The following is a 27,027-nucleotide window of genomic DNA, read 5'->3' as shown; positions in this document are numbered from 1 at the left end:
AGGAAGTTCATGAGTTCTAGAGTAAATCAGGCTTGGGGTTCATTTGGCTTTGCCATTTATTTTAGATCAGTTATTTGACTTCTCAGAGTTTCACTTTCCTCATCTATAAAATAAAGATAATAATACATATCTCAGAATTGTTGTGAAGATTCAAAGAACTAATCTCTTTAAAACACCTACTGCAGTGTGTAGCATGTATTATTAGTTGTTCAAAAACTAGTTTGAAAGTTAAATTATATGATTTACAGTTCATTTTCATCTTTGTTAGGTTTTTGCATCAGAGTGGTATTTGGTAAGTATCTGGCAAATATTACTCAATGTTTGTCATCTTTTCCAGCTTGTGGGATAGTTTATATAGCATGGTGAATGGCTCCCCCTTCAAAAATTCACTACAAGATATATCTGTATGAAAGATTTTTAAATTTCTTTTTAAAATTTTTGTTTTCCTACACTGGTCTTCTCTGCATAGTATGGAAGATTAAAAAATAATATTCTTCAACTATTCTTAGTATCATTACTCTGTGACTCACATTTCTAAATAGTATTATTTCCACACCTCACTTGTATGGTGCTTTACTTCCTTATATTCTCTATATGCCAGGACTACTTTGACTTACTGTGAAGATATGAACCTTTCAGCCTATTCAAAGTAACCCAATACAACCTCCACTTTGAAGGTATACTTATTTAGTAGGTACTTTCAGAACTAAGTGTTGTTTCCAATTGTTTTCTTCGCTTAATTTTTTCTGGTACTATTTTTCTTATTACTCAGATTTGGGGCTGTATTTTCTCTTCTTTTCTTTTTGAAATAGGGTCTCACTTTGTCACCCAGGCTGGAGTGAAGTGGTGCGATCTCGGCTCAGTGCAGCCTCGACCTCCCAGGTTCAAGCAATCCTCCTGCATCAGCCTCCCCAAGTAGCTGGAACTAGAGGTATGCATCACCATGCCCAGCTCATTTTTGTATTTTTTTTTTGTATTTATTTTTTTTTAGAGATGGGGTTTCTCCATGGTGCTCAGGCTAGTCTCGAACTACTGAGCTCAAGCTATCTGCCCACCTCAGTCTTCCAAAGTGCTAGGATTATAGGTGCAAGCCATTGCACCCAGCCTTTTTGACTGTATTTTTATGTTTTTATGATTATAAATGACAAAGGTCAACATGGTTTGGAAGTTAATGGACTATGAGTAAATTTATTGGAAGGCAGACTCATAAGCGTGTAAGACTGGTCAAGAAAGTGAATGTCAAGAGAAAGAAGGAGTCGTCAATGGCTGAGGGATGCCTATGGTAGTGAAGAGAACCACTAGGAGAATCAAAATCTTTTTCATCTTTCTGCATTCCTCCATGGTGCTACAACGCACTCCAAGGCCTGTATGGGAGCAGTTTTCCCAGAGGATGGAGGCAAGTTGATTGAGTTTCCTATTTTAAAACAAAATCTAGGGTTTGAGTTTATTTTCTGAAGTCTGGGGAAGTCTTCATCTTGGTACAAGTATTGTGATAGAGGTAGGTGACAGTGAGGACTGAGGGGCAGCTCAGCTTTCTCTTAGGTGGCTGCAATTCTCTTTTGCAGGTGGGACCAGGAGTACAGCTCTGGGGGACGTTTCCCATTTGCCTTTTTCCTTCTCTTTCCCTGTCTTCCCTTTCCTACCTCCTTTCTCCCAAAATAGTGAGTTGTGGCATTACCAGTCCAGGTATCAGCTCTCTGTTAATCTTCCAGTTCTTGCATTTCTTATTCCAGCCATGAGAAAGAAGGCTAGCACTTTCATTGTGAACCAATGTCATTATGCTGTTTCTCCACATCCACGAAGTTAATGCCTACAGCTTTTCAAATGTTGAGAAAAGAATTAGCCAGGCTACCCTAAGTACCAGGACATAATTATGTGGTGGAGAGTACTAGGTCCAACAGTTACTGTCTGATTCAGTGAAAGAAAAAACTTTATTACACATATTGTAAAGAAGATGGAACCAGAATGAAGGGGTCTCCTTTATTGTAAGGGTTCTCCCATGTGGTGCCAGTGGCACAGATGAAAGATCATGAGTCCTCTCTATGAATCCCTTGGCCACCTCATAAAATGGTACTATCCAGCAAAATATTATTTAGTAGCAAAATATATTTTAATTGAAAAATCATTTTAAGTAACTGAATAAAAACGTGTACCAGGAACTTTCCCAATAGACAGCAGAATATGTACATTTTGTGAGGGTAGAGCAGCATCTATTTAATATAATTTTTATATAGAAAATACAGGCATATTTAAAAATGGAAAACATGTAAGAAAGTATGTCACAAGGAATAACAAAATATATCACAAAATTAAAAAAGTAACCCCAAGTAACAAGTTTACTAAACAAGACCCAGCACCATGTTGGACTTTCTTTGCATAAGTTCCAGGATGCCCAGGAACTACCAAGGAGAGATGATCCTGCTTTTGGGAGAGCCAGCTGGTCGTGCAGTGGTTAAAACCCAGTCCTCCTTTTCCTGGAAAAAAAAAAAAGCAACCAAATAGATTCTAAAGAAGAAATTGAACTGAAGAGCTAACATCTCTTTAGGGGTTGATGAAAACAGGATTGAAAGTCCCAGATACCTGGGCATTATCTGTGATGTTTATAGGGATGGGGGTCATTCTTTGAGATAACTAAGAGGCATGCAGTGCTAACTTATGGAAAGATCTGAGAAGCATCAGACCTGAGTTTTAGTCTTGATTCTGCCACTAGTTTTCTATCTTAAAATTCTCTCTTCTGTAAAATGAGAGGTTTGGACATAATGAACTTAAAGGTCTCTTAGTCCACTAAGAATCTATGGTTTTTAGTTATGGTATTTGCTTCGGATCAGTTTTCTGAAGATGTGCAGAGGTCAGAGGAAACACAATTTCCTTCTGAACCACTGAATTATCTGGGAAAAAGGTCAGGTCAGTCTTATTTATTAGTACAGAAGGTTAAACATTGAGGGATTTAATGGATGCCATAAGGCATTTCTCTACCAGCTGACAATCATGCCAGGAAATTGCTCCATCTGTTAACAAGCCTTTACTGAGCAGTGATTATTGTGCCTGTAGAAGGCACTAGGCATGTGTTTTTGTTTTTTAAAACAAGATCTTACTCTGTTGCCCAGGCTGGAGTGCAGTGGCACAGTCTTGGCTCACTGCAACCTCCGCCTCCTGGGTTCAAGCAATCCTCCCACCTCAGCCTCCTGAGTTAGCTGAGACTACAGGCGTATGCCACCATGCCTGGCTAATTTTTCTGGGTATTTTTTGTAGAGACGGGATCTTCCTATGTTGCTCAGGCTGGTCTTGAACTCCTGGATCCAAGTGATCTGCTTGCCTTGGCTTCCCAAATTGCTGGGATTACAGGTGTGAGCCATCACAGTCGGCCCAGCATACAAACTTTAAGGCACTCAGTCTCATAGGAGAGAAGGAAAAAATTATACGGTAACATTTATTGTTTCTTTCTCAGAAAAGCATTCTCCCCCTCCCACTCTCCTTTCTTCTGGGAATTGCCAGACTCTCTTCCCTTTTACCCAGTTTTTTGACAAAATTACCCTTTATGTTGGTACAACATAATCCAACCTAGGACAGTTCATTGATTCATGCTTGGCCATTGAATCAGTCTGGACCAACCATAGTACACTGGGACAGTGTACTATGTCTCTGGATACTGTATGGTGACATGTAAAAAATTCTGTAAGAAATTTTGTCCTGGCCGGGCATGGTGGCTCATGCCTGTGATCCCAGCATTTTGGGAGGCCAAGGTGGGTAAATCACCCGAGGTCAGGAGTTCGAGACCAGCCTGGCCAACATAGTGAAATCCCATCTCTACTAAAAATACAAAAATTAGCTGGGTGTGGTGGCGCATGCCTGTAGTCCCAGCTACTCAGGAGGCTGAGACAGAATTGCTTGAACCCAGGAGGAGGAGGTTGCAGTAAGCCGAGATTGCACACTGCACTCCAGCCTGGGCATCCGAGTAAGACTCTGTCTTTAAGAAAAAAAAAAAAAAAAAAAGAGAGAGAAATTCTGTCCTTCCCTTCCATGTGAACCAAACAGAAGAAAACCACTCTGCAGCAAGACAGAGGATGGAGCAGACCCTGGAAGAGGTGGTAACATGGGAGGTGGAGAGGCACACTTGGCTTTCACGTCCCTAGTCTGGTCCTCCTGATGCTCAACCACTCCTTTGTCTTTGGGTTCCATACAAGGTCCCTCTATTGGGATGATAAATCCTCTTCTTTGCTTAAACTGGTTAGAGTTTTAACAAGGATTACAGTATACGGAGGAGGAACCTGCCTGGTCCTCTGGGTTGCTAGTTAGCCTTCCCTTGAATGTGGGCTACACCTCTCAGCTTAATTTGCCATTATTTTTCTTGGATGCCTACATCAAACTTTTGCATAAAAATCTAGATCTTGTTTTTCTTATTAATGTACAATATTTTCATACAAGCTAATAATTATCCTTTCCTCGATCAAGAAAGAACTCCTATGGACAGGTTTTAAATCACGCAAACTCTCTCTGGACTTCCTCTTCTTTATCTCAAAAATGAAGAGGTTGAAATATAAAATCTAATATTTATAAGAAAGTACTAAATACTTTTTTTGAGTCACTGTTTTGTTTTTTTTCTCTTTTTTTCCTCTTTATTTGGCTCTCATTTTCTTAAATTCAACTCTGCTGTCAGGTAAAGGTATAATCTTGGCAGCGTCTTAATATATTTGTCCATTTCAAATTTGCTGTTTAGGGTTCAGTTTATTTTTTCTCTTTTTGCAGAGATGGCATACACTTGAGATGATGTGAGGAAATTCACTGGCATTACTGTAATTGCTTTTTTTATATTTGCAAGTTGACTTTGACATTCCAATCAAAATAATAAACCAGGAAATGAAAAATAAAAGTTGTTTTCAGTTAACTGAATTTTTCTCACTTTAAGAAATGAATATGAAAATACCCATTTGTTTTTAATGAGTCCTATATGATGGGGGTAAGTGTACATAATACAAATCTAAGTGCAGGGATGTATATTGAAAGTCTTAAAATAGCTGATAATATTTCAACATTGCAACATTGGTGAGGACAATGTTTGAATGTTGAAAATATTTTATCTATGGTATGGCACAATATGGCTGATGATTTTACTGATGTTTAAAAATATATAAATGATCTTTTAACTATTTTTCCCTTTGACTTATTTTTGTGATAGTATTTTTAAACTATAATATGTATCTGGTCAGAAATGAGAAACCAATGAAAAAACATATTTTTACATAATCATTTTGTAGTCAATGAAATGCTACGTATATAAACACTAAAATATAAAACAAAAATATTTTACTTTAAAACAAACATTTCCTATCAATTTAATATGATTTTTATTGTAATGAAGAACTTAAACATCCATTGGGTCATTTTCAATAAAATATATTGTCTATTTATTTTACATCCTTGCATCTGTAGGATGCAATCTTCTGTTCAAGAAGATGATTTATTTATTTATATAGCCCATTTTTTCTTTTTTTTAATTGCAAAAAATGTGGAATGCTTCAAAAATTTGTGTGTCATCCTCTAGCATGGGTCATACTAATCCTCTCTATGAAGTTCCAGTTTTAGTATATGTGCTGCTGAAGTCAGCACAAGACTGCTTAAGTTTGAGACATTCTTGTTTTATTTGTCGATACTGAACTAATATTTCTTAGCTTTGGTTTTAGTTCAAATTTAGAGAGCATGTCTCAAAATGGATATTTTCACATACAAAATACTTACAGTCAAACTAGATAGAGATAACTTCTGGCTCTTATGACAATTTACTTGAATTTTAGAGTCTTCATGTTACAGGTGAACATTAGTTTTTGGTTATCTTACCTGGAACAGTTATGTCCTGTCCAAGAAGAAAGACAATGACATCGGTTTGGTCTTACACATTTTCCACCGTTTAAGCAGGGAGACTGGCAAACAGCTGGAATAAAAAGCCCACACATTTATTTAATACTTAGCAATCCTGACAATATCCATAAAGGCACATAGGATAAGATTTGCCTCTACTTCCTGCAGCAGCCACTGCTGGTCTTCATATACCGTTAGCATTATCCATTTCTGCTGCTCTGCTTGACCTCACATCCTTATGTGGTACTACCTCCCTTTTTCCTTCCAAGCTGGTCAGTTTTCATATTTAAGTCCCAGATTAAGTTCTATATACTTATTGAAGGCTTTGCTGATCACTCCAAGTCCACTGATTTTCCTCTTCTCTAATCTTTTTTTATTTATGCCACCAATCTGACACTTTGAGCATTTTGAAGTATAAATTTTGTTTGTTCAATTAGCTTGTACATTTCTTCCTTTTTTTAAAATTTCTTGCCACCGACTTGAAGCTCAAGACTGTAAATTCCTCAAGGGAGTTAGCATTGAACTCTATGATTGAGTGGGTGATTAAGTCAGATGTCAACTTTTATGACAATAAATTAGGCACAAGGATTGTCTAAAATAACAGATGATTCAACATCCCTTTGTGTTTGGCAAGGAGACACATTTCACAGTGTCAGCTTTAACTGGAATTACAGAAACTGGTTAGCCACAGATAAAACCCTGAGAGGACACCGAAAGATTTACTATCTAGGTGCCTTTCTCACAAATCCATAATCTCATAACCAAACTCTTCATCTGCATACCTTTGTTAAAAAACCTGAAGATGCTGAAAATTCATCATGACCTAATACCAGCAAGTGTAACATATCAAAGAGAAAGGAGAACTCCTTGTAGGAAGGAAATAAAATGTCTGTTGGGAGAAAGCTGGAAATAAGAACCATTCCAATCTCTGTAGCACAGAAAGGCAGGCTCTTTCCTGGATGAAAAACTCCTTTTTGGTGAAATATAAGTAAATGTCATTTCTTCAGTCATTCATTCATAAAATATGGAGAAAATGTCTGCTAAGCAAGTAGCAGGCACTCGATAAGCACTGGTCCTTGTCCAGACAGAACAGGAGAGAGGACAAGAAGTAAAATACGCCCTTCCCCTTGGGGAGCTCTCTTGGTAAGATTAAGAGCTGGCCAGCAGAATGCACTTATTAGCAATCTCATGGGAAAGAAAATTAGGAAACAAAGCAGGATTAAAACAAGCAAAAATAAAACTCAGTAACTGAAAACAAACTCTTCATAGTTTCTGCTTGATGATATAAGAACACATTACTCCTTTTCAGGACTATGCTGATTTAGCAGTGCCTGACTGCACTACCAAACTAGTCGTTACTTTTACTTCTTTGTCTAAAAACTTAATCCTCCTTCCCTATCACATCGGTGGTCCCAGTGTTCATTCAGGGCCACCTTTTCATGTCGTGTGTCTTCTGCAGTCTTATTTTTCCCCCCATGAGTATCTTTCAGTGATGACTTATAAATCTCTATCTTCATCTAAATGAATTTTCTGAGAACCTAAACTATCATCCAACTGCCTATCACTCCCCTTGTATGTTTCACAGTCCCCTCAAACTCAGTGTGTCCATACTTAACTCCTTATGGCTTCTCCTGGCTTCTCTATCTCAGTAAATGGCATCATCTTCCACTCCAATGCCCAAGCTGGAAACAGCTTTTACTCTTCCAAGTAGTTTTGATTCTACATGGATTCTACCCCTCACAATAGATCTGTAACCAAGTAGCATTGATTCTTACTCTTTACTGTCTCTCAAATCTGCTCTTTTGTGGTTGTTTCTCCTGACTTCATTAATTCTTGCCAATTCTGTTTTTACAACCCCCTCAACGAATCTCTCTATAGTAAGTCTTGCTTTCTTCCACTTTTCATACTGCTGCCAAAATCAGTTTTCTAAAAGAAAATCTGATCACATGATTCTCCTGCTTAAGATCCTTCAGTGGCTTCTGTTGCTCTCAACGCATAATTCAGCATCTTGCACTTGGCATGCGATGCGTTTCCTGATCTGGTGCTGCCCATCTTTAGAGCTTCATTCCAGCCACTCCCCTGCATTTCCTCTATGGCTTTGGTTATCCTTTGCTGAACACACCTGTGTATTTTGTGATTCATGCTTTTAGCTGCCACGATTTTCTTCTGGTGACTCCTTTTGTTTCTCCTCAGATTCTATGCTTGCGAAACTTTTTCTGAACCTTGACATTTGGTTAGTTTACCCATTTTCACTGTTGTCATAGCCCATTTTATAGATTTTAATTAGCCTCTATCTTAACATATCCTAGTTATCTATTTACAGGCCATTCCGTATCCCTTCCCCTTTCCTAGATTGAAATTCTGGAGAGCAGGAGCCCCTGTTTTATATGCTTATGATATGGTTAGTACTTAGGGGTATAAATAGGATCTATGCTGAGGTAGCTGCTGTAAGATTTGGAAAAACAAAGACCATAGTCAGTGTCATTAAGGAGCATATTCTTATTAGAGAGCTAAGGTGCAAAAGAAAGCCACATAAATCAGATCCATTTATTAGCTTTAAACTGCATGATTATAACTAGTTGTGTAACATTTATAGAAATGGAATGTTAGAAAGTAGATTATTGTGATATTGAACAAGTTTTGAGATCAGAGGAAACTTAGGCAGGACTTGGGGGTTGAGTGAGGCTAGAATAGGTGGAGGAAAGAGGCAGATCATGTGCACATGTAAGGAGACTGGGGAGAACAGGCTGCTTGCAGGGGTAGTGAGAAAACTGTCACTGCAGGGCACAGTGTGTAATGGTAGGATAAGAAGTGAGTTGTGCTTCAGGTGTGCTGAAGCTGGCTTATGCAGTACCTTGGAAGTCAAAAGAATTCAGGGTGGATGTGGAGACTAAAATAGAGAACCATTTTAGGCTCTTAAACCAGGGCAAAGACATGCCAAAGTAGTACACTGATGATGTTCAGTCTGGAGGGACATGGTGACGAGAAGGTCAACTGGGCCATGATCCAGAATCTTTTACTGGCTGGAGACAGTGGTGTGGAGTAGAATGAGGGATGCTGAGCAGGAATGAACAAAAATAGTGATGGTGCTGTAACCTCAGATGAAAGGGAGGGTGAGTCAAGAGTAATTCATTCATTACTTGCACCAGTAAGGTACCCGGATAAAAGCAAAGCTTGTTTATAGATGAGCAGGAGAAACGTGGGTAAATATCAAAGTTGATTTGTTATAAACAAACACTGTATAGACTGCTTTCAGAGTCTCAAATAAGGCCTTCAAATTCAGCCTCAGAACATTTTTCCTTCTCTACCTTCATGAATGGCTCAATTTTGGCTTTAAGTGGGTTGATGACTGCCTGTCTGCTTTTGTCTATAACGGTACTTTTCAGTCTCATTTTTCTGGTTTACTTATTAATAGTGCCTCTTTTACTCTCAAAAATGTCCTGGTTTAGACGCTAAGTTATATGGTCTTCCCAGTCTTAGGGTTCATGACAAGCTCTGGTGTCAGAAAGCCCTGTCTATACTTTACATGCCATTTACATTTTACTCCACTGAGGAAGTGGTATAAACATTGTTTATAGGCAGAATAGTGGTATGTCAGAATTAATACTTAATAAATATAGCAAGTCCTATTTTTTAAATGGTGGCTTAAAATTTTAGGACATTAGAAAGATAGTTTGTCATTTTAAATTGAGTTATTTGATATTTACTAAAAATACCTACTATATTTGGGCACTATGCTAAGCACTGGGGATATAAAGATGATAAAATCCTTGCCCTTAGGTGGTGTATAATCTAGTGGGGGAAGGGATAGATAATCAAGCAAATGAACAGATGTCAAAGTAAGTGGGCCAAATGCTGTATTTGAGGTCCGCAAGAGGTGCTAAGAGAATGTTTGTTACGAATCAATCAACTATCATTTGTTACTGTTGTCCATGATAAGAAACCATCTCTTTGATGAGTTTTGTAATTTTTTTCCTTTTTTCTTTAAACTTTTTTTTAACTTATAGGTTCAAGGTCTGTTGTATAAGTACACTTGTGTCACGGGAGTTTGCTGTACAGATTATTTCATCACTCAGGTACTAAGTCTAGTTCCCAATAGTTATTTTTTCTGATCCTCTCCTTCCTCCCACCCTCTACCCTCAAAAGTAGGCTTCAGTGTCTATTGTTCCTCTCTCTGTGTTCATATGTTCTGATCATTTAGCTCCCACCATTTAGCTCCCACTTATAAGTGAGAACGTGTGGTATTTGGTTTTCTGTTCCTGCGTTAGTTTTCTAAGGATGATGGCCTCCAGCTCCATCCATATCCCATGATCTCGTTCTTTTTTATGGCTGCAGGGCTGTTACTAAAAAGTAAAAAGGCTGGATGCAGTGGCTCATGCCTGTAATCTCAACACTTTGGGAGGTCAAGGTGGGTGGATCACTTGAGGTCAGGAGTTCAAGATCAGCCTGGCCAACGTGATTAAACTCTGTCTCTACTAAAAATAGAAAAATTAGCAGGGTGTGACAGAAGGTGCCTGTAATCCTATCTACTTTGGAGGCTGAGGCAGGAGAATCACTTGAACCTGGGAGGTGGAGGTTTCAGTGAGTCAAGATCACGCCACCGCACTCCAGCCTGGGTGACCAGAGTGAAACTCTGTCTCGAAAAACAACAAAACAAAACAAAACAAAACAGATGCTGGCGAGGTTGTGGAGAAAAGGGAACACTTATACACTGTTGGTAAGAGTATAAATTAGTTCAACCATTGAGGAAAGCAGTATGGCGATTCCTCAAAGACCTAAAAACAGAACTACCATTCAACCCAGCAATCCCATTACTGGGTATATACCCAAGGGAATAGAAATCATTCTACCATAAAGACACATGCATGTGTATTGCAGCACCATGCACAATAGCAAAGACATGGAATCAATCTAAATACTCATCAATGGTAGACTGGATAAAGTGATTTTTAAAAAAATTTTAACTTAAATTGTATTTATGTATAACCTTGTTCTTTCTAAAGAGTAAGCATGAATTTAGTAATTTAGCTTCTCAGAGATTAAAATAAATATTCTGAACCTCTGTGTAATGTCTTCTCTATGCTCTGCAAAATGAAGCAGATGACATAAAGAAGACAGATAATTGAGTCGACTTAGATGTTATTCTTTGGCACATGACTGGCAAACGTGTTTAGGCAACCATAAAATTCAGTATTGAGACACCAACTGCGGGATCATCTTGAGGAATTTTTGAGAAACATCAGTACTTTTTCACTTTACCACCACTTCTGAGTCTGAGTCATACTCTTTAATGTCCTCTGGAGTTTCATGGGATTGAGCCACCAAGAAAACAAACCATGAAAGAGGCCTACCTATATGACAGCGAGACCCCGTCCAGCCAGGTGGGCAGTCACACTGGTAAGGGGCCACACAGCGACCTCCGTTCAGACAGGGAAGAATGCAGATTGCTAAAAAAAAAAAAAAAAAAAAAAAAGGGAGTGGGGTTGAAATGGCATTGATCAAAATACACATCTCAGATAGGTTCAAGAGTTCAGAAAACATTTTGCAGGAGTGAAACCTTATATGACTCACTAAATAACTTTCCTGCATGTGCTCTGCTTATTAATGAGTATCACTGGGAAAACACAATCAGGAAAGTAAGCCTGGATTCTTAGCCAGATAAATGACTCTAAGGCCAAATCCTCTTTCAGTGAAGACACTCGGTAATCAGTGTCTGCAAAGTGCTTTGCTTTAACTCTTCACAAAATAAGCAGAACGGTCTCCATTTATTATAGTTTCAAATTTCCATTACAAATTACACAAAATGTTCTAAGAGGATTTGGCTGCCTTGAGGCTCTCTTCCTGTCTTGAACTAAATGTGAGAATGGGAATCAGATGGGCTATAACATAGGGTTGGAGTTTGCAACATTTTGGTAGCAATGGGACAACACACCCTTGATTTCTGAGAAGCTGAAGCCTGATGGTGGCTGAATGATGTGTCCCCTACACTGTCCGTGACTATCATTCTTCCTCCTAGAAACAATTGAAATCTTTAAAGAGGCATAGTCTGTTTAAAAGATGTGAGATTATTGCCTTACTCCTCAAAATCAAGTTCCCTAACCAATAGTCTTGGCATCACCTAGGAGTTGGTTAGCAACGCAGATGTCAGGTACCAACCCAGATCTGCTGATCTCCCAGATGATCTGTATGCACAGCAAAGCTTGGGAAGCCCTGGTGTAATGAAGGAGGGCAGGCATACGCTCAGTGAGCCAGGCCAGCTAAGCCAGCCAAGCCAGGCCTGTCATGAGGTACCCCAAAGTCAAAGCTTACTAAGTCTTTGGACTCTTGACACAGGAACAGGTTAAGTCTGTGAGCTCTAGGTGAAATGGAATGATTGGGGTGAGCTGGAAGAGAAAAGTGTGATTTCTGCTTTTTAATCACTTGAGAATACTTGTTTTGGTGAGTTGTTAGCAGCCTAAATTTATTTCCATCATACATTTTCCTTTATAGATTAGTTGAAAAAGTCACACTTAAAACATTTTAGTCTCTTACAAAATTTCTGCCCTTTAGGAAAAACTGGTATAGACCAATGGCCATCACATGAATCACTCTTAATGGTTTACATACACTGCTCCCATTGAAATATGAAACCATTTTATCTTTATATATATTTTAAGATTGAAATAAAGTGTAGTTGAGATATCTAAAAAATTTAACATCACTATCTATACCTCTCTGGAATTTCAAATTCAAATGTGTTTCTATAAGGATCAAAATTCTATATTAATTTACCAAGTATGGATATAGGAGTGCCAGCTTTCCTTATTTTCTTAATTAGTATAAACCGTTCTTAACAACAAAGAGGAAATGGTGAGCCACAAATATTACCTGCAAAGTACATGTTTTGCAGTGGTGCCCGTTTACACCAACTGTAGCAATGACTGACATAGCACATAGTAGACCCTGAGTTAAGGGAAGAGGATGGCTTGGAGACTTTACAACAAGCACCTTCTCAAGAAGACTTTTGCAAATTTGTGCCAGGGAGCATGTGAAGATGACTTTAGATGGATCTTAATAACAGTATTTTCAAAGTCATGAATATTTTAGATCTTCTGCAACCTATTGACACATATGTGCACTGTTTGGTGTGGACAAGGACTTCTTCCCAACCCTACAAATGAATTCTTCCCAACACTACAACCATTTCCTGGTAACTCCCCTCAGGTGGGAGCATCCATGCAATTTGTCAGGACACAAAGTTAAGATCTGAAGAGTAACTCACGTTCTTCACAGAGGCGCCCCATCCAGCCCTCTGGACAGGAACAAGCATTTGGGCGTTGGCAGATGCCCCCATTCTGACATGGGAATCGACAGACAGCTGGAAAAGAAGCAGGATGGGTCACAAATGTAGGGAATTATGGAAGGAGTCAGAAAATAGGATTGCTCCTTTATATTTCATACTATTTCCTTGAGTCAAGTTTTCAGGAAGAGAAACAAAAATCGAATCTCAAGAGGAAATTTCAGTATGTGGAGAAATACAGCATTATATTGGCTGCTATTATTGCAGTTTTCCCTGTAGCTTTATTAAGGTACAACAAATAAAAATTATATATGTTTAAGGTTTACGACCTGATGTTTTGACTTATGTATAGATTGTGAAATAATCACCACAAGTGAGCTAATTAGCACATTCATCCCCTCACATAGTTATTATTTTCTATCTTTCTTCTTTTGTGGTGAGAACACAAGATCTATCCTTTCAGCAAATTTTCAGTATGCAATACAGTATTGTTAACTACAGTCACATTGCTGGATGTTAGAACTCTAGAACTTATTCATCTTGCATAACTGAAACTTTGATACTTTGACTAACATCTCCCTATCCTTACCGCCCTCCCAGCTCCTGGGAACCACCATCTACTCTCTGCTTCTATGAGGTTGACTATTTTAGATTGCACCTATCAGCAAAATCGGGCGGTGTATGTCATTCTGTGTCTGGCTTATTTTATGTAGCATGATGTCCTCCAGGTTAATCTATGTGTTGTAAATGGCAGGATTTTCTTCTTTTGTAAAGCTGAATAATACTTCACCATGTCTACCTATTTTTATCTACATGTCTATGTAATCTATCTTCTTATCCTTCTATCAACACGTACTTTTTTTTTATCCATTTATCTGTCAACAGACATTTATGTTGTTTCAATATCACACACACAACACTCATTCTGACTTTAGAATTTAATTGAAGTCTGGGATATTCCTTTAAGATGTCCCCCCTCAACAACTCTCTCAAAAGGCTCTACATTCTCTTACATCCCATGTATCGATGATCTCACTTCTTATTGTTGCTGTCAGACAATGAATCCTCTTTCTCGTGCGATAGCCCCTGTTTCTTTTGAGGCTCATGCCATTCATCCATTGACTTCCTCAATATTTCTTGCCTCACCAGTTATTAAAGTCCAAATCTGAACACTGTTTATGTGGTCAACTCATCCAACAACTCAATTATTCTTGTAGTTCCTTGGTTATATCTGTGTATACTAGCGTACTTCTTGACTTTTAGCAAATATTTGTAGAATGAATGAAATTATTATGATGTATAAAAACTATATTTTATTAGAAAAGTGTAAGTTTTAGAAGGACATAATACTAGGGTGCCTCATTACCTCTTTCTGTTTTGCAGAATTTCAAGCACAGAACCTCAGAGTTCTGTGTGCTTTTAAAACTCAAACCATAACATTAAAAGAAAATGACACAGCTGCTAAAAGAAATTTTAAAGCCAAGGAAAAATAAAGCAGCATGCATATTAATTGTTGAACAAATCAGATTTCTATACACATTTCCCCGCAGTTTCACTAAGAAATAACCATGCAAATATTTCCTTACCTCTGCAAATAGGAGGTGATGTCCATGTTCCATTTTCTAAACAAACACTCCTTAGGGAACCCTCCAACATGTATCCACTGTAACATGAGTAGGTGATCATGTCTCCGTATTGATAATGTACACCTCGAGCAATTGCATTTTCTACATGAGCTGGTGGACCACACGAGATTTCTACAGGAAAACAAAACAACAATTAAGCTTGTGCTATTAACACAGACTGAGAACACAGTCTCATCTCGCAGAATGAATTTAAAGAGCAAAAATAAAATACATAAGGGAAACATTTTCACCTACTTCTCTAGAATAGTAAGAACTAAAGAATTAACTGCTGCTGGTGAGAAAAATTAGACATACAAAGATAAAAGGTTTTTTGTCTTCTGATTCAAATGTTGAAGGACAGCCTATTTTAAACCTAAGGAAAGCAGTCTGTAGGACACCAAGAATTAGCTCTTGTACCTTGTCAGATAACTGGCTGCAAGAGACTTTCAAAACAGGATGCTTATTAAATGAGGAGAGAAAGCATGATGATTGTAGTCTACTGTTCCAGAGTAAAGATCATTAATTGTAGTACTACATATTGTATCAGGGCTATTTTGTTAATGCCTAGAACAGTGCCTAGCATGCAACATGCTCTTGAAAATGAGTCATTGAATGAATATTGTCTCTAGTCTATAGATGCTCAATGAATACAACTTGATCAGGTTTATGAAATTCAAGGTTTCATGTTACTTTCCTCTTTTCAATACTGTAAAAGAGTGACTTTTGGCTGGGCGCAGTGGCTGAAGCTTGTAATCCCAGCACTTTGGGAGGCCGAGACGGGCGGATCACGAGGTCAGGAGATCGAGACCATCCTGGCTAACACGGTGAAACCCTGTCTCTACTAAAAAATACAAAAAACTAGCCGGGCGAGGTGGCGGGCGCCTGTAGTCCCAGCTACTCTGGAGGCTGAGGCAGGAGAATGGCATAAACCCGGGAGGCAGGGCTTACAGTGAGCTGAGATCCGGCCACTACACTCCAGCCTGGGTGACAGAGCGAGACTCCGTCTCAAAAAAAAAAAAAAAAAAAAAGAAAAAAAAAAAAAAGAGTGACTTTCTGCTTTTGGGATCTGTGTTAGATTGGATGATAATCCTCTCTTTTTGAAAGGGACATGTGATATATATTTAAATAGAAATTTTTATAACTGATACTGTTTTGAGAATTTTACAAGAAGCCTTAAGATAATTAGAATTATTCTATGGTGGGGCACAAGGCAAGGGCTAGATTGGTGTCAGGATTCTAATCAGAATCTAGTTTGTTCAACTTTTGAATGAAGAGTCCTTATAAGCTGGCTTCTAAAAGGTCACTTTGTTGTCATAATACTACCAAAAACTTGTTAGGGGAGATAATGAATTTGTATGATTTTTCTAAAATTTTTTCCCCTCTAAGGTGGACAAAATACCTACTATGCAACAGAAATCAGAAGGAAATAAATGAATTATGTTTACTGATTTGCATATGTTGAACCAGCCTTGCATCCAGGGGAAGAAGGCAACTTGATTTTTTTTTTTTTTTTTTTTTTTTGATGTGCTGCTGGATTTGGTTCTCCAGTATTTTATTGAGGATTTTTGTATTGATGTTCATCGGGGAAATTGGCCTAAAGTTTTTTTTCTTGTATTTCTGCCAGGTTTTGGTATCAGGATGATGCTGGCTTCATAAAATGAGTTAGGCAGGAGTCCCTCCTTTTCAATTGTTTGGAATAGTTTCTGAAGGAATGGTAGCAGCTACTCTTTGTACCACTGGGAGAATTCAGCTGTAAATCTGTCTGGTCCTTGGCTTCTTTTGGTTGGTAGTCTATTTAGTACTGCGTCAATTTCAGAACTGGTTATTGGCCTATTCAGGAATTCAACTTTTTCCTGCTTCAGTCTTGCAAGGGTGCATATGTCCAGGAATTTATCCATTTCTTCTAGATTTTCTAGTTTATGTGCATAGAGGTATTTATACTATTCTCTCATGGTTGTTTGTATTTCTGTGGTGTCAGTGGTGATATCCCCTTTATCATTTTTTATTGTGTTTGATTCTTCTCTCTTTTCTTATTAGTCTAGCTAGCGGTCTATTTTATTACTTTTTTCAAAAAAACAGCTCCTTGATTAATTCGTTGTTTTGAAGGGTTTTTTGTGTCTGTATCTCCTTCAGTTCTGCTCTGATCTTGGTTATTTCTTGTCTTCTGCTAGCTTTAGGGTTTGCTCTTGATTCTCTAGTTCTTTTAGTTGTGATGTTAGGGTGTCAATTTGAGATCTTTCTACCTTTTTGATGTAGGCATTTAGTGCTATAAATTTCTCTTTTAACACTGCTTTAACTGTGTCCCAGAGATTCTGTTACATTGTCTCATTGTTCTCATTGCTTTCAAAGAACTTGATTTCTTCCTTAATTTCATTATGTACCCAGGAGTCATTCAGAAGCAGATTGTTCAATTTCCACGTAGTTGTGTGGTTTTGAGTTTCTTAATCCTGAGTTCAAATTTGATTGAGCTGTGGTCTGAGAGAATGTTACGATTTCAGTTGTTTTGCCTTTGCTGAGGAGTGTTTTACTTCCAATTATGTGATAAATTTTAGAGTAAGTGCTGTGTAGCAATGAGAAGAATGTATATTCTGTTGTTTGGGGGTGGAGAGTTCTGTAGATGTCTATCAAGACCACTTGATCCAGAGCTGAGTTCAAGTCCTGAATATCCTTGTTAATTTTCTGTCTTGATGATCTAATATTGACAGTGGGGTGTTAAAGTCTCCCACTATTATTGTGTAAATGTCAAAGTCTATTTGTAGGTCTCTAAGAACTTGATTTATGAATTTGGGTGCTCCTGTACTGGGTGCATGTATATTTAGGATAGTTAGTTCTTCTTGTTGAACACTTTACCATTATGAAATGCCCTTCTTTGTCTTTTTTGATCTTTGCTGGTTTAAAGTCTGTTTTGTTAGAAACTAGAATTACAACCCCTGTTTTTTTCTGCTTTTCATATGCTTGGCATTTTGTGTCTTTCAACTCATTTACATTTAAGGTTAGCATTGTTATGTGTGAATTTGATCCTGTCATCATGATGCTAGGTGGTTATTTTGCAGACTTGTTAATGTAGTTGCTTCATCTTGTTATGATCTTTGTACTTCAGTGTGTTTTCTTTAATACTTTATGTTCTAGGGTACATGTGCACAACGGGCAGGTTTGTTACATATGTATACATGTGCCATGTTGGTGTGCTGCACCCATTAACTTGTCATTTTCATTAGGTATATCTCCTAACGCTATCCCTCCCCCTCCCCACTCCCCACAATAGGCCCTGATGTGTGATGTTCCCCTTCCAGAGTCCAGGTGATCTCATTGTTCAATTCCCACGTATGAGTGAGAACATTCAGTGTTTGGTTTTCTGTTCTTCTGATAGTTTGCTGAGAATGATGGTTTCCAGCTACATCCATGTCGCTGCAAAGGACACGAACTCATCCTTTTGTAGGGCTGCATAGTATTCCATGGTGTATATGTGCCACACTTTCTTAATCCATTCTGTCACTGATGGACATTTGGGTTGATTCCAAGTCTTCACTATTGTGAATAGTGCCGCAATAAACATATGTGTGCATGTGTCTTTATAGCAGCATGATTTATAATCCTTGGGGTATATACCCAGTAATGGGATGGCTGGATCAAATGGCATTTCTAGTTCTAGACCCTTGAGGAATCGCCACACTGTTTTCCATAATGGTTGAACTAGTTTACAGTCCCCCCCAACAGTGTAAAAGTGTTCCTATTTCTCTACATCCTCTCCAGCACCTGTTGTTTCCTGACTTTTTAATGATGGCCATTCTAACTAGTGTGAGATGGTATCTCATGGTGGTTTTGTTTTGTTTCATTTTTTTGATTACTTTTTATTTTTTTATTATTATACTTTAAGTTCTAGGGTACATGTGCACAATGTGCAAGTTTGTTACATACGTATACATGTGCTATGTTGGTGTGCTGCACCCATTAACTCGTCATTTGCATTAGGTATATCTCCTAATGCTATCCCTCCCCCCTCCCCCTTCCCACAATAGGCCCCGGTGTGTGATGTTCCCCTTCCTGTGTCCAAGTGATCTCATTGTTCAGTTCCCACCTATGACTGAGAATATGCGGTGTTTGGTTTTCTGTTCTTGTGATAGTTTGCTGAGAATGATGGATTCCAGCTTCATCCATGTCCCTAAAAAGGACATGAACTCATCCTTTTTTATGGTTGCATAGTATTCCATGGTGTATATGTGCCACATTTTCTTAATCCAGTCTGTCACCGATGGACATTTGGGTTGATTCTAAATTTTTGTTATTGTGAATAGTGCCACAATAAACATATGTGTGCGTGTGTCTTTATAGCAACATGATTTATAATCCTTTGGGTATATACCCAGTAATGGGATGGCTGGGTCAAATGGTATTTCTAGTTCTAGATCCTTGAGGAATCACCGCACTGTTTTCCACAATGGTTGAAGTAGTTTACAGTCCCACTAATAGTCTAAAAGTGTTCCTATTTCTCCACATCCTCTCCAGCACCTGTTGTTTCCTGATTTTTTAATGATTGCCATTCTAAGTGGTGTGAGATGGTATCTCATTGTGGTTTTGATTTGCATTTCTCTGATGGCGAGTGATGATGAGCATTTTTTCATGTGTCTGTTGGCTGCATAAATGTCTTCTTTTGAGAAGTGTCTGTTCATATCCTTTGCCCACTTTTTGATGGGGTTATTTTTTCTTGTAAATTGGTTTCAGTTCTTTGTAGGCTCTGGATATTAGCCTTTTGTCAGATGAGTAGATTGCAAACATTTTCTCCCATTCTGTAGGTTGCCTGTTCACTCTGATGGTAGTTTCTTTTGCTGTGCAGAAGCTCTTTAGTTTAATTAGATCCCATTTGTCAATTTTGGCTTTTGTTGCCGTTGCTTTTAGTGTTTTAGACATGAAGTCCTTGCCCATGATTATGTCCTCAATGGTATTACCTAGGTTTTCTTCTAGGGTTTTTATGGTTTTAGGTCTAACACTTAAGTCTCTAATCCATCTTGAATTAATTTTCGTATAAGGAGTGAGGAAAGGATCCAGTTTCAGCTTTCTCCTTATGGCTAGCCAATTTTCCCAGCGCCATTTATTAAATAGGGAATCCTTTGCCCATTTCTTGTTTTTGTTAGGTTTGTCAAAGATCAGATGGCTGTAGATGTGTGGTATTATTTCTGAGGTCTCTGTTCTGTTCCATTGGTCTATATCTCTGTTTTGGTACCAGTACCATGCTGTTTTGGTTACTGTAGCCTTGTAGTATAGTTTCAAGTCAGGTAGCATGATGCCTCCAGCTTGTTCTTTTGGCTTAGGATTGTCTTGGCAATGTGGGCTCTTTTTTGGTTCCCTATGAACTTTAAAGTAGTTTTTTCCAATTGTGTGAAGAAAGTCATTGATAGCTTGATGGGGATGGCATTGAATCTATAAATGACCTTGGGCAGTATGGCCATTTTCACGATATTGATTCTTCCTATCCATGAGTTTGGAATGTTCTTCCATTTGTTTGTGTCCTCTTTTATTTCCTTGAGCAGTGGTTTGCAGTTGTCCTTGAAGAGGTCCTTCACATCCCTTGTAAGTTGGATTCCTAGGTATTTTATTCTCTTTGAAGCAATTGTGAATGGGAATTCACTCATGATTTGGCTCTGTTTGTCTGTTATCAGTGTATAAGAATGCTTGTGATTTTTGCACATTGATTTTGTATCCTGAGACTTTACTCAAGTTGCTTATCAGCTTAAGGAGATTTTGGGCTGAGATGATGGGGTTTTCTACATATACAATCATGTCATCTGCAAACAGGGACAATTTGACTTCCTCTTTTCCTAATGAAATATGCTTTATATCTCTCTCCTGCCTGATTGCCTTGGCCAGAACTTCCAACACTATGTTGAATAGGAGTGGTGAGAGAGGGCATTCCTGTCTTCTGCCAGTTTTCAAAGGGAATGCTTCCAGTTTTTGCCCATTCAGTATGATATTGGCTGTGGATTTGTCATACATAGCTCTTATTATTTTGAGATATGTTCCATCAATACCTAGTTTATTGAGAGTTTTTAGCATGAAGGGCTGTTGAATTTTGTCAAAGACCTTTTCTGCATCTATTGAGATAATCATGTGGTTTTTGTCTTTGGTTCTGTTTATATGCTAGATTATGTTTATTGATTTGTGTATGTTGAACCAGCCTTGCATCCCAGGGATGAAGCCCACTTGATCATGGTGGTAAGCTTTTTGATGTGCTGCTGGATTCAGTTTGCCAGTATTTTATTGAGGATTTTTGCATTGATGTTCATCAGGGATATTGGTCTAAAATTCTCTTTTTTTGTTGTCTCTCTGCCAGGCTTTGGTATCAGGATGATGCTGGACTCATGAAAAGAGCTAGTGAGGATTCCCTCTTTTTCTATTGATTGGAATAGTTTCAAAAGGAATGGTACTAGCTTCTTCTTGTAGCTCTTGTAGAATTAGGCTCTGAATCCATCTGGTCCTGGACTTTTTTTGGTTGGTAGAATATTAATTATTGCCTCAATTTCAGAGCATGTTATTGGTCTATTCAGGGATTCAACTTCTTCCTGTTCAGTGTTGGGAGGGTGTATGTGTTCAGGAATTTATCCATTTCTTCTAGGTTTTCTAGTTTATTTGCATAGAGGTGTTTATAGTATTCTCTGATGGTAGTTTGTATTTCTGTGGGGTCGAAATACATTCGACCTTTATCATTTATTGTGTTTATTTGATTCTTCTCTCTTTTCTTTATTAGTCTTGCTAGCAGTCTACCAATTTTGTTGATCTTTTCAAAAAACTAGCTCCTGGATTCATTGATTTTTTGAAGGGATTTTGTGTCTCTATCTCCTTCAGTTCTGCTCTGATCTTAGTTATTTCTTGCCTTCTGCTAGCTTTTGAATGTGTTTTCTCTTGCTTCTCTAGTTCTTTTAATTGTGATGTTAGGGTATCAATTTTAGATCTCTCCTGCTTTCTCTTGTGGGCATTTAGTGCTATAAATTTCCCTCTACACACTGCTTTACATATGTCCCAGAGATTCTGGTATGTTATATCTTTTTTCTCATTGGCTTCAAAAAAATCTTTATTTCTGCCTTCATTTCATTATGTACCCAGTAGTCATTCAGGAGCAGGTTGTTCAGTTTCCATGTAGTTGAGCGGTTTTGATTGAGTTTCTTAGTCCTGAGTTCTAGTTTGATTGCACTGTGGTCTGAGAGACAGTTTGTTATAATTTCTGTTCTTTTACATTTGCTGAGGAGTGCTTTACTTCCAACTATGTGGTCAATTTTGGAATAAGTGCAATGTGGTGCTGAGTAGAATGTATATTCTGTTGATTTGGGTTGGAGAATTCTGTAGACGTCTATTAGGTCTGCTTCGTGGAGAGTTGAGTTCATTTCCTGGATATCCTTGTTAACTTTCTGTCTCATTGATCTGTCTGATATTGACAGTGGGGTTTTAAAGTCTCTGATTATTATTGTGTGGGAGTCTAAGTCTCTTTGCAAGTCTCTAAGGACTTGCTTTATGAATCTGGGCGCTCCTGGATTGGGTGCATATCGATTTGGGTTAGCTCTTCTTGTTGAATTGATCCCTTTACCATTATGTAAATACCCTCTCTGTCTCTTTTGATGTTTGTTGGTTTAGAGTCTGTTTTATCAGAGACTAGGATTGCAACCCCTGCCTTTTTTGTGTTCCATTTGCTTGGTAGATCTTCCTTCATCCCTCATTTTGAGCCTATGTGTGTTTCTGCATGTGAGATGGGTCTCCTGAATACAGCAGACTGATGGGTCTTGACTCTATCCAGTTTGCCAGTCTGTGTCTTTTAATTGGAGCATTTAGCCCATTTACATTTAAGGTTAATACTGTTCTGTGTGAAGCTGATCCTGTCATTATGATGTAGTTGGTTATTTTGCTCATTAGTTGATGCAGTTTCTTCCTAGCATCGATGGTCTTTACATTTTGGCATGTTTTAGCAGTGGTTGGTACCAGTTGTTCCTTTCCATGTTTAGTTCTTCCTTCAGGATCTCTTGTAAGGCAGGCCTGGTAATGACAAAATCTCTCAGCCTTTGTAAAGGATTTTATTTCTGCTTCACTTATGAAGCTTAATTTGGCTGGATATGAAATTCTGGGTTGAAAATTCTTTTCTTTAAAATGTTGAATATTGGCCCCCACTCTCTTCTGGCTTGTAGAGATCTGCCGTTAGTCCGATGGGCTTCCCTTTGAGGGTAACCCGACCTTTCTCTCTGACTGCCCTTAATATTTTTTCCTTCATTTCAACTTCGGTGAATCTGACAATTATGTGTCTTAGAGTTGCTCTTCTGGAGGAGTATCTTTGTGGCATTCTCTGTATTTCTTGAATTTGAATGTTGGCCTGCCTTGCTAGGTTGGGAAAGTTCTCCTGGATAATATCCTGCAGAGTGTTTTCCAACTTGGTTCCATTCTCCCCGTCACTTTCAGGTACACCAGACATAGATTTGGTCTCTTCACATAGTCCCATATTTCTTGGAGGCTTTGTTCATTTCTTTTTACTCTTTTTTCTCTAAACTTCTCTTCTTGCTTCATTTCATTAATTTGATCTTCAATCACTGATACCCTTTCTTCCAGTGATCCAGTCAGTTACCGAAGCTTGTACATTTGTCACGTAGGTCGTATGTCATGGTTTTCATCTCTATCAGGTCATTTAAGGACTTCTCTACATTGGTTATTCTAGTTAGTCATTTGTCAAATCTTTTTTCAAGGTTTTTAGCTTCTTTGCGCTGGGTTCGTACTTCCTCCTTTAGCTCAGAGAAGTTTGATCGTCTGAAGCCTTCTCTCAACTTGTCAAAGTCATTCTCTGTCTAGCTTTGTTCCATTGCTGGTGAGGAGGTGCATTCCTTTGGAAGGGGAGAGGCGCTCTGATTTTTAGAATTTTGAGGTTTTCTGCACTGCTTTTTCCCCATCTTTGTGGTTTTATCTACCTTTGGTCTTTGATCATAGTGACATACAGATGGGGTTTTGGTGTGGATGTGCTTTCTGTTTGTTAGTTTTCCTTCTAGCAGTGAGGACCCTCAGCTGCAGGTCTGTTGGAGTTTGCTCGAGGTCCACTCCAGACCCTGTTTGCCTGGGTATCAGCAGTGGAGGCTGCAGAAGAGGAATATTGCTGAACAGCATATGTTGCTGCCTGATCATTCCTCTGGAAACTTCATCTCAGAGGTGTACCTGGCTGTGTGAGGTGTCAGTCTGCCCCTAGTGGGGTATGTCTCCCAGTTAGGCTACTTGGGGGTCAGGGACCCACTTGAGCAAGCAGTCTGTGCGGTCTCAGATCTCAAACTCTGTGCTGGGAGAACCACTACCCTCTTCAAAGCTGTCAGACAGGGACATTTAAGTCTGCAGAGGTTTCTGCTGCCTTTTGTTTGGCTATGCCCTTTCCCCAGAGGTGTGGTACACAGAGGCAGGCAGACAGGCCTCCTTGAGCTGTGGTGGGCTCCACCCAGTTCGAGCTTCCTGGCTGCTTTGTTTACCTACTTAAGCCTCAGCAATGGTGGGTGCCCCTCCCCCAGCCTACCTGCCGCCTTGCAGTTAGATCTGTGGCTGCTGTGCTAGCAATGAGGGAGGCTCTGTGGGCGTGGGACCCTCCGAGCTAGGCGAGGGATATATTCTCCTAGTGTGCCGTTCGCTAAGACCGTTGGTAAAGCACAGTATTAGGGTGGGAGTGACCCGATTTTCCAGGTGTTATATGTCATGGTTTCCCTTGACTAGGAAAGGCAATTCCCTTCCCCCTTGTGCTTCCCAGGTGAGGCAATGCCTCACCCTGCTTTGGCTTTTGCTCGTTGGGCTGCACCCACTGTCCTGCACCCACTGTCCAACATGCCCCAGTGAGATGAACCTGGTATCTCAGTTGGAAATGCAGAAATCACCCGTCTTCTGTGTTGCTCACACTGGGAGCTGGAGGCTGGAGCTGTTCCTATTTGGCCATCTTGGATTCAGGGTGTTTTTTTAGTGGCTAGTAACAATTTTTCCTCTCCATATTTAATGCTTCCTTCATGAGCTCTTGCAAGGCAGGCCTGGTGGTGATGAATTCCCTCAGCATTTTCTTGTCTGAAAAGGATTTTATTTCTCTTTCACTTATGAAACTTAGTTTGGCTGGCTATGAAATTCTGGGTTGGAAATTCTTTTAAGAATGTTGAATATTGGGCCCCAATCTCTTCTGGTTTTTAGGGCTTCTGCAGAGAGGTCTGCTGTTAGTCTGATAGGCTTCCCTTTGTAGGTCACCTGGCCTTTCTCTGTGGCTGCCCTTGACATTTTTTCCTTCAGTTTTACCTTGGAGAACCTGAGGATTATGTGTCTTGGGGTTGATCTTCTCATGGAGTATCTTACTGGGGTTCTCTGGATTTCCTGAACTGGAACGTTGGCCTTGTCTTGCTAGGTTGCGGAAGTTCTCCTGGATGATATCCTGAAGTATGTTTTCCAAGTTGGTTCTATACTCATCTCTTTCAGATACCTCAATCAATCATAGGTTTGGTTTTTTTTACCTAATTTCATAGTTCTCAGAGGAATTCTTTGTTCTCTAATCTTGTCTGCTTGTCTTATTTCAGCAAGATAGTCTTCAAACTCTAAAATTCTTTCCTCCACTTAGTCCATTCAGGTATTGATACTTGTTGCATTGTGAAGTTCTCGTGTTGTGTTTTTCAGCTCCATCAGGTCATTTACATTCCTTTCTAAACTGGTTATTCTGGTTAACAGCTCCTGCATTGTTTTATCCTGGTTCTTAGCGTCTTTGCATTGGGTTAGAACATGTTCCTTTAGCTCAGTGAACTTCATTATTACCCACTTTCTGAAGCCTACTTCTTTCAATTCATCAATCTCAGCCTCTGCCCAGTTCTGTGCTTTTCCTGGAGAAGTGTTGCAATCATTTGGATGAGAAGAGGAACTCTGGCTTTTTGAGTTTTCAGTGTTTTCTTCATTGATTTTTTTTCTCATATTCCTGAGTTCTCCAGTTTTGATCTCTGAGGTTGCTGACCTTTGGATGAGGCTTTTGTGAGGGCTTTTTTGTTGATGGCTGTTGTTGCTTTCTCTGTTTTTCTTTTAACAGTCAGGCCCCTCTTTTGTAGGGCTGCTGTGGTTTGCTGGGGGTCCAGTCCAGACCCTATTTGCCTGGGTCCCACTTGCACCTGAAGGTGTTACCAGCAGAGGCTGCAGAACAGCAAAGATGGCTGCCTGCTCCTTCCTCTGGGAGTTCTGTCCCAGAGGGGCACTGACCTGATGCCAGTGGGAATATCCTTGTATAAGGTGTCTGGTGACCCCTGTTGTAGGGGGGATCTCATCCTATCAGGAGGCATGGGATCAGGGACTCGCTTAACAAAGCACTCTAGCTGCCCCTTGGCAGAGCAGGTGCACTGTGCTGTGGGGAATCCCACTAGTACAGCCTGCCTGGATTCCTCAGAGCCAGCAGGGGAAGGACTAAGCCTGCTGATCTGTGGAGACCATGGCCACGTGGAGCCCCAGGGGCTCCATCTTAGGGAGATCAGAGTTCTGTTCATAAACCCCTGGCTGGAGTTGCTGAAATTCCCGCAGGGAGGCCCTGCTCAGTGAGGAAGGGAGGGGGTAGGGTCCAGCCTAAGGAGGCAGTCTGGCCACAATCTGTCACAGCTGCTGTGCTACGCTGTGGGGGAATTCCTCCTCTGTCCAAATTGCCCAGTCTCCCTGGCATTAGCAGGGAAAAAAAATGGCAGACTGCAGCTGCAGTGACGGTGGCTGCCTCTTCCCCCAGGAGCTCGTCATCTTAGGCAGCAGGCAGCCACAGTAATGGTGGTTGCTCCTCCCTCCGATAACTTGGTAGTCTTAAGAAGTTTTCAGTGGCCACCAAGAATCTGCACAGCTCTATGCTTGCGACCCAAGGCCCTGGTGATGTGGGCTCATGAGGGGGATCTCCTGATCTGCAGGTTGCACAGATCCATGGAAAAAGTGTGGTTTCCTGAGTGGGGTAGCACAATCACTCATCACCTCCTTTGGCTGGGGGTGGGAGCTCCCCTTGCCCCATGTGTCTCCCAGGTGAGCCGTTGTACCACCTTGCTTTTTCCCACTTTCTGTGGATTGTGCCAACTGCCTGGTCAGTCCCAATGAGAGAACCTGGATACCTCAGTTGCAGGTGCAGGATTCACTCACTGTTTTCTTTCTTCTCGGTGGGAGGCTCCGGCCACAGCATTTCTGCTTGGCCATCTTGACCCCTCCCCACAAAATAAACATTCTAAAGCTGCAATAGGCTGCTAGCTGAAAATTCAGGGACTTGGGCTATTGTATATATCTTCC

The 27,027-nt window shown here is 39.6% G+C and overlaps 1 protein-coding gene and 1 non-coding gene across 2 annotated transcripts in view; both read right to left on the bottom strand.

Annotated features, from left to right (window-relative positions):
- Positions 1–2,091: 2,091 nt before the first annotated feature.
- Positions 2,092–27,027, bottom strand: part of SVEP1 (sushi, von Willebrand factor type A, EGF and pentraxin domain containing 1) — a 227,539-nt gene continuing 202,603 nt past the window's right edge. The window contains exons 44-48 of the mRNA XM_015117116.3: positions 14,722–14,892; positions 13,118–13,213; positions 11,208–11,303; positions 5,836–5,929; positions 2,092–2,474 (exon numbers count right to left, since the gene is read on the bottom strand). Coding sequence (XP_014972602.3) covers positions 2,453–2,474; positions 5,836–5,929; positions 11,208–11,303; positions 13,118–13,213; positions 14,722–14,892 — 479 coding nt within the window. The 3' untranslated portion in view covers positions 2,092–2,452. The remainder of the gene's footprint in view (positions 2,475–5,835; positions 5,930–11,207; positions 11,304–13,117; positions 13,214–14,721; positions 14,893–27,027) is intronic.
- Positions 5,501–5,607, bottom strand: LOC114672968 (U6 spliceosomal RNA). Its single transcript, XR_003723482.1, has one exon. It is a non-coding gene; the product is annotated as a U6 spliceosomal RNA (small nuclear RNA).

This window comes from Macaca mulatta, chromosome 15, assembly GCF_049350105.2.
Source record: "Macaca mulatta isolate MMU2019108-1 chromosome 15, T2T-MMU8v2.0, whole genome shotgun sequence".
Lineage (NCBI taxonomy): Eukaryota > Metazoa > Chordata > Mammalia > Primates > Cercopithecidae > Macaca > Macaca mulatta.
This window is presented reverse-complemented; position numbering and strand designations above follow the sequence as displayed.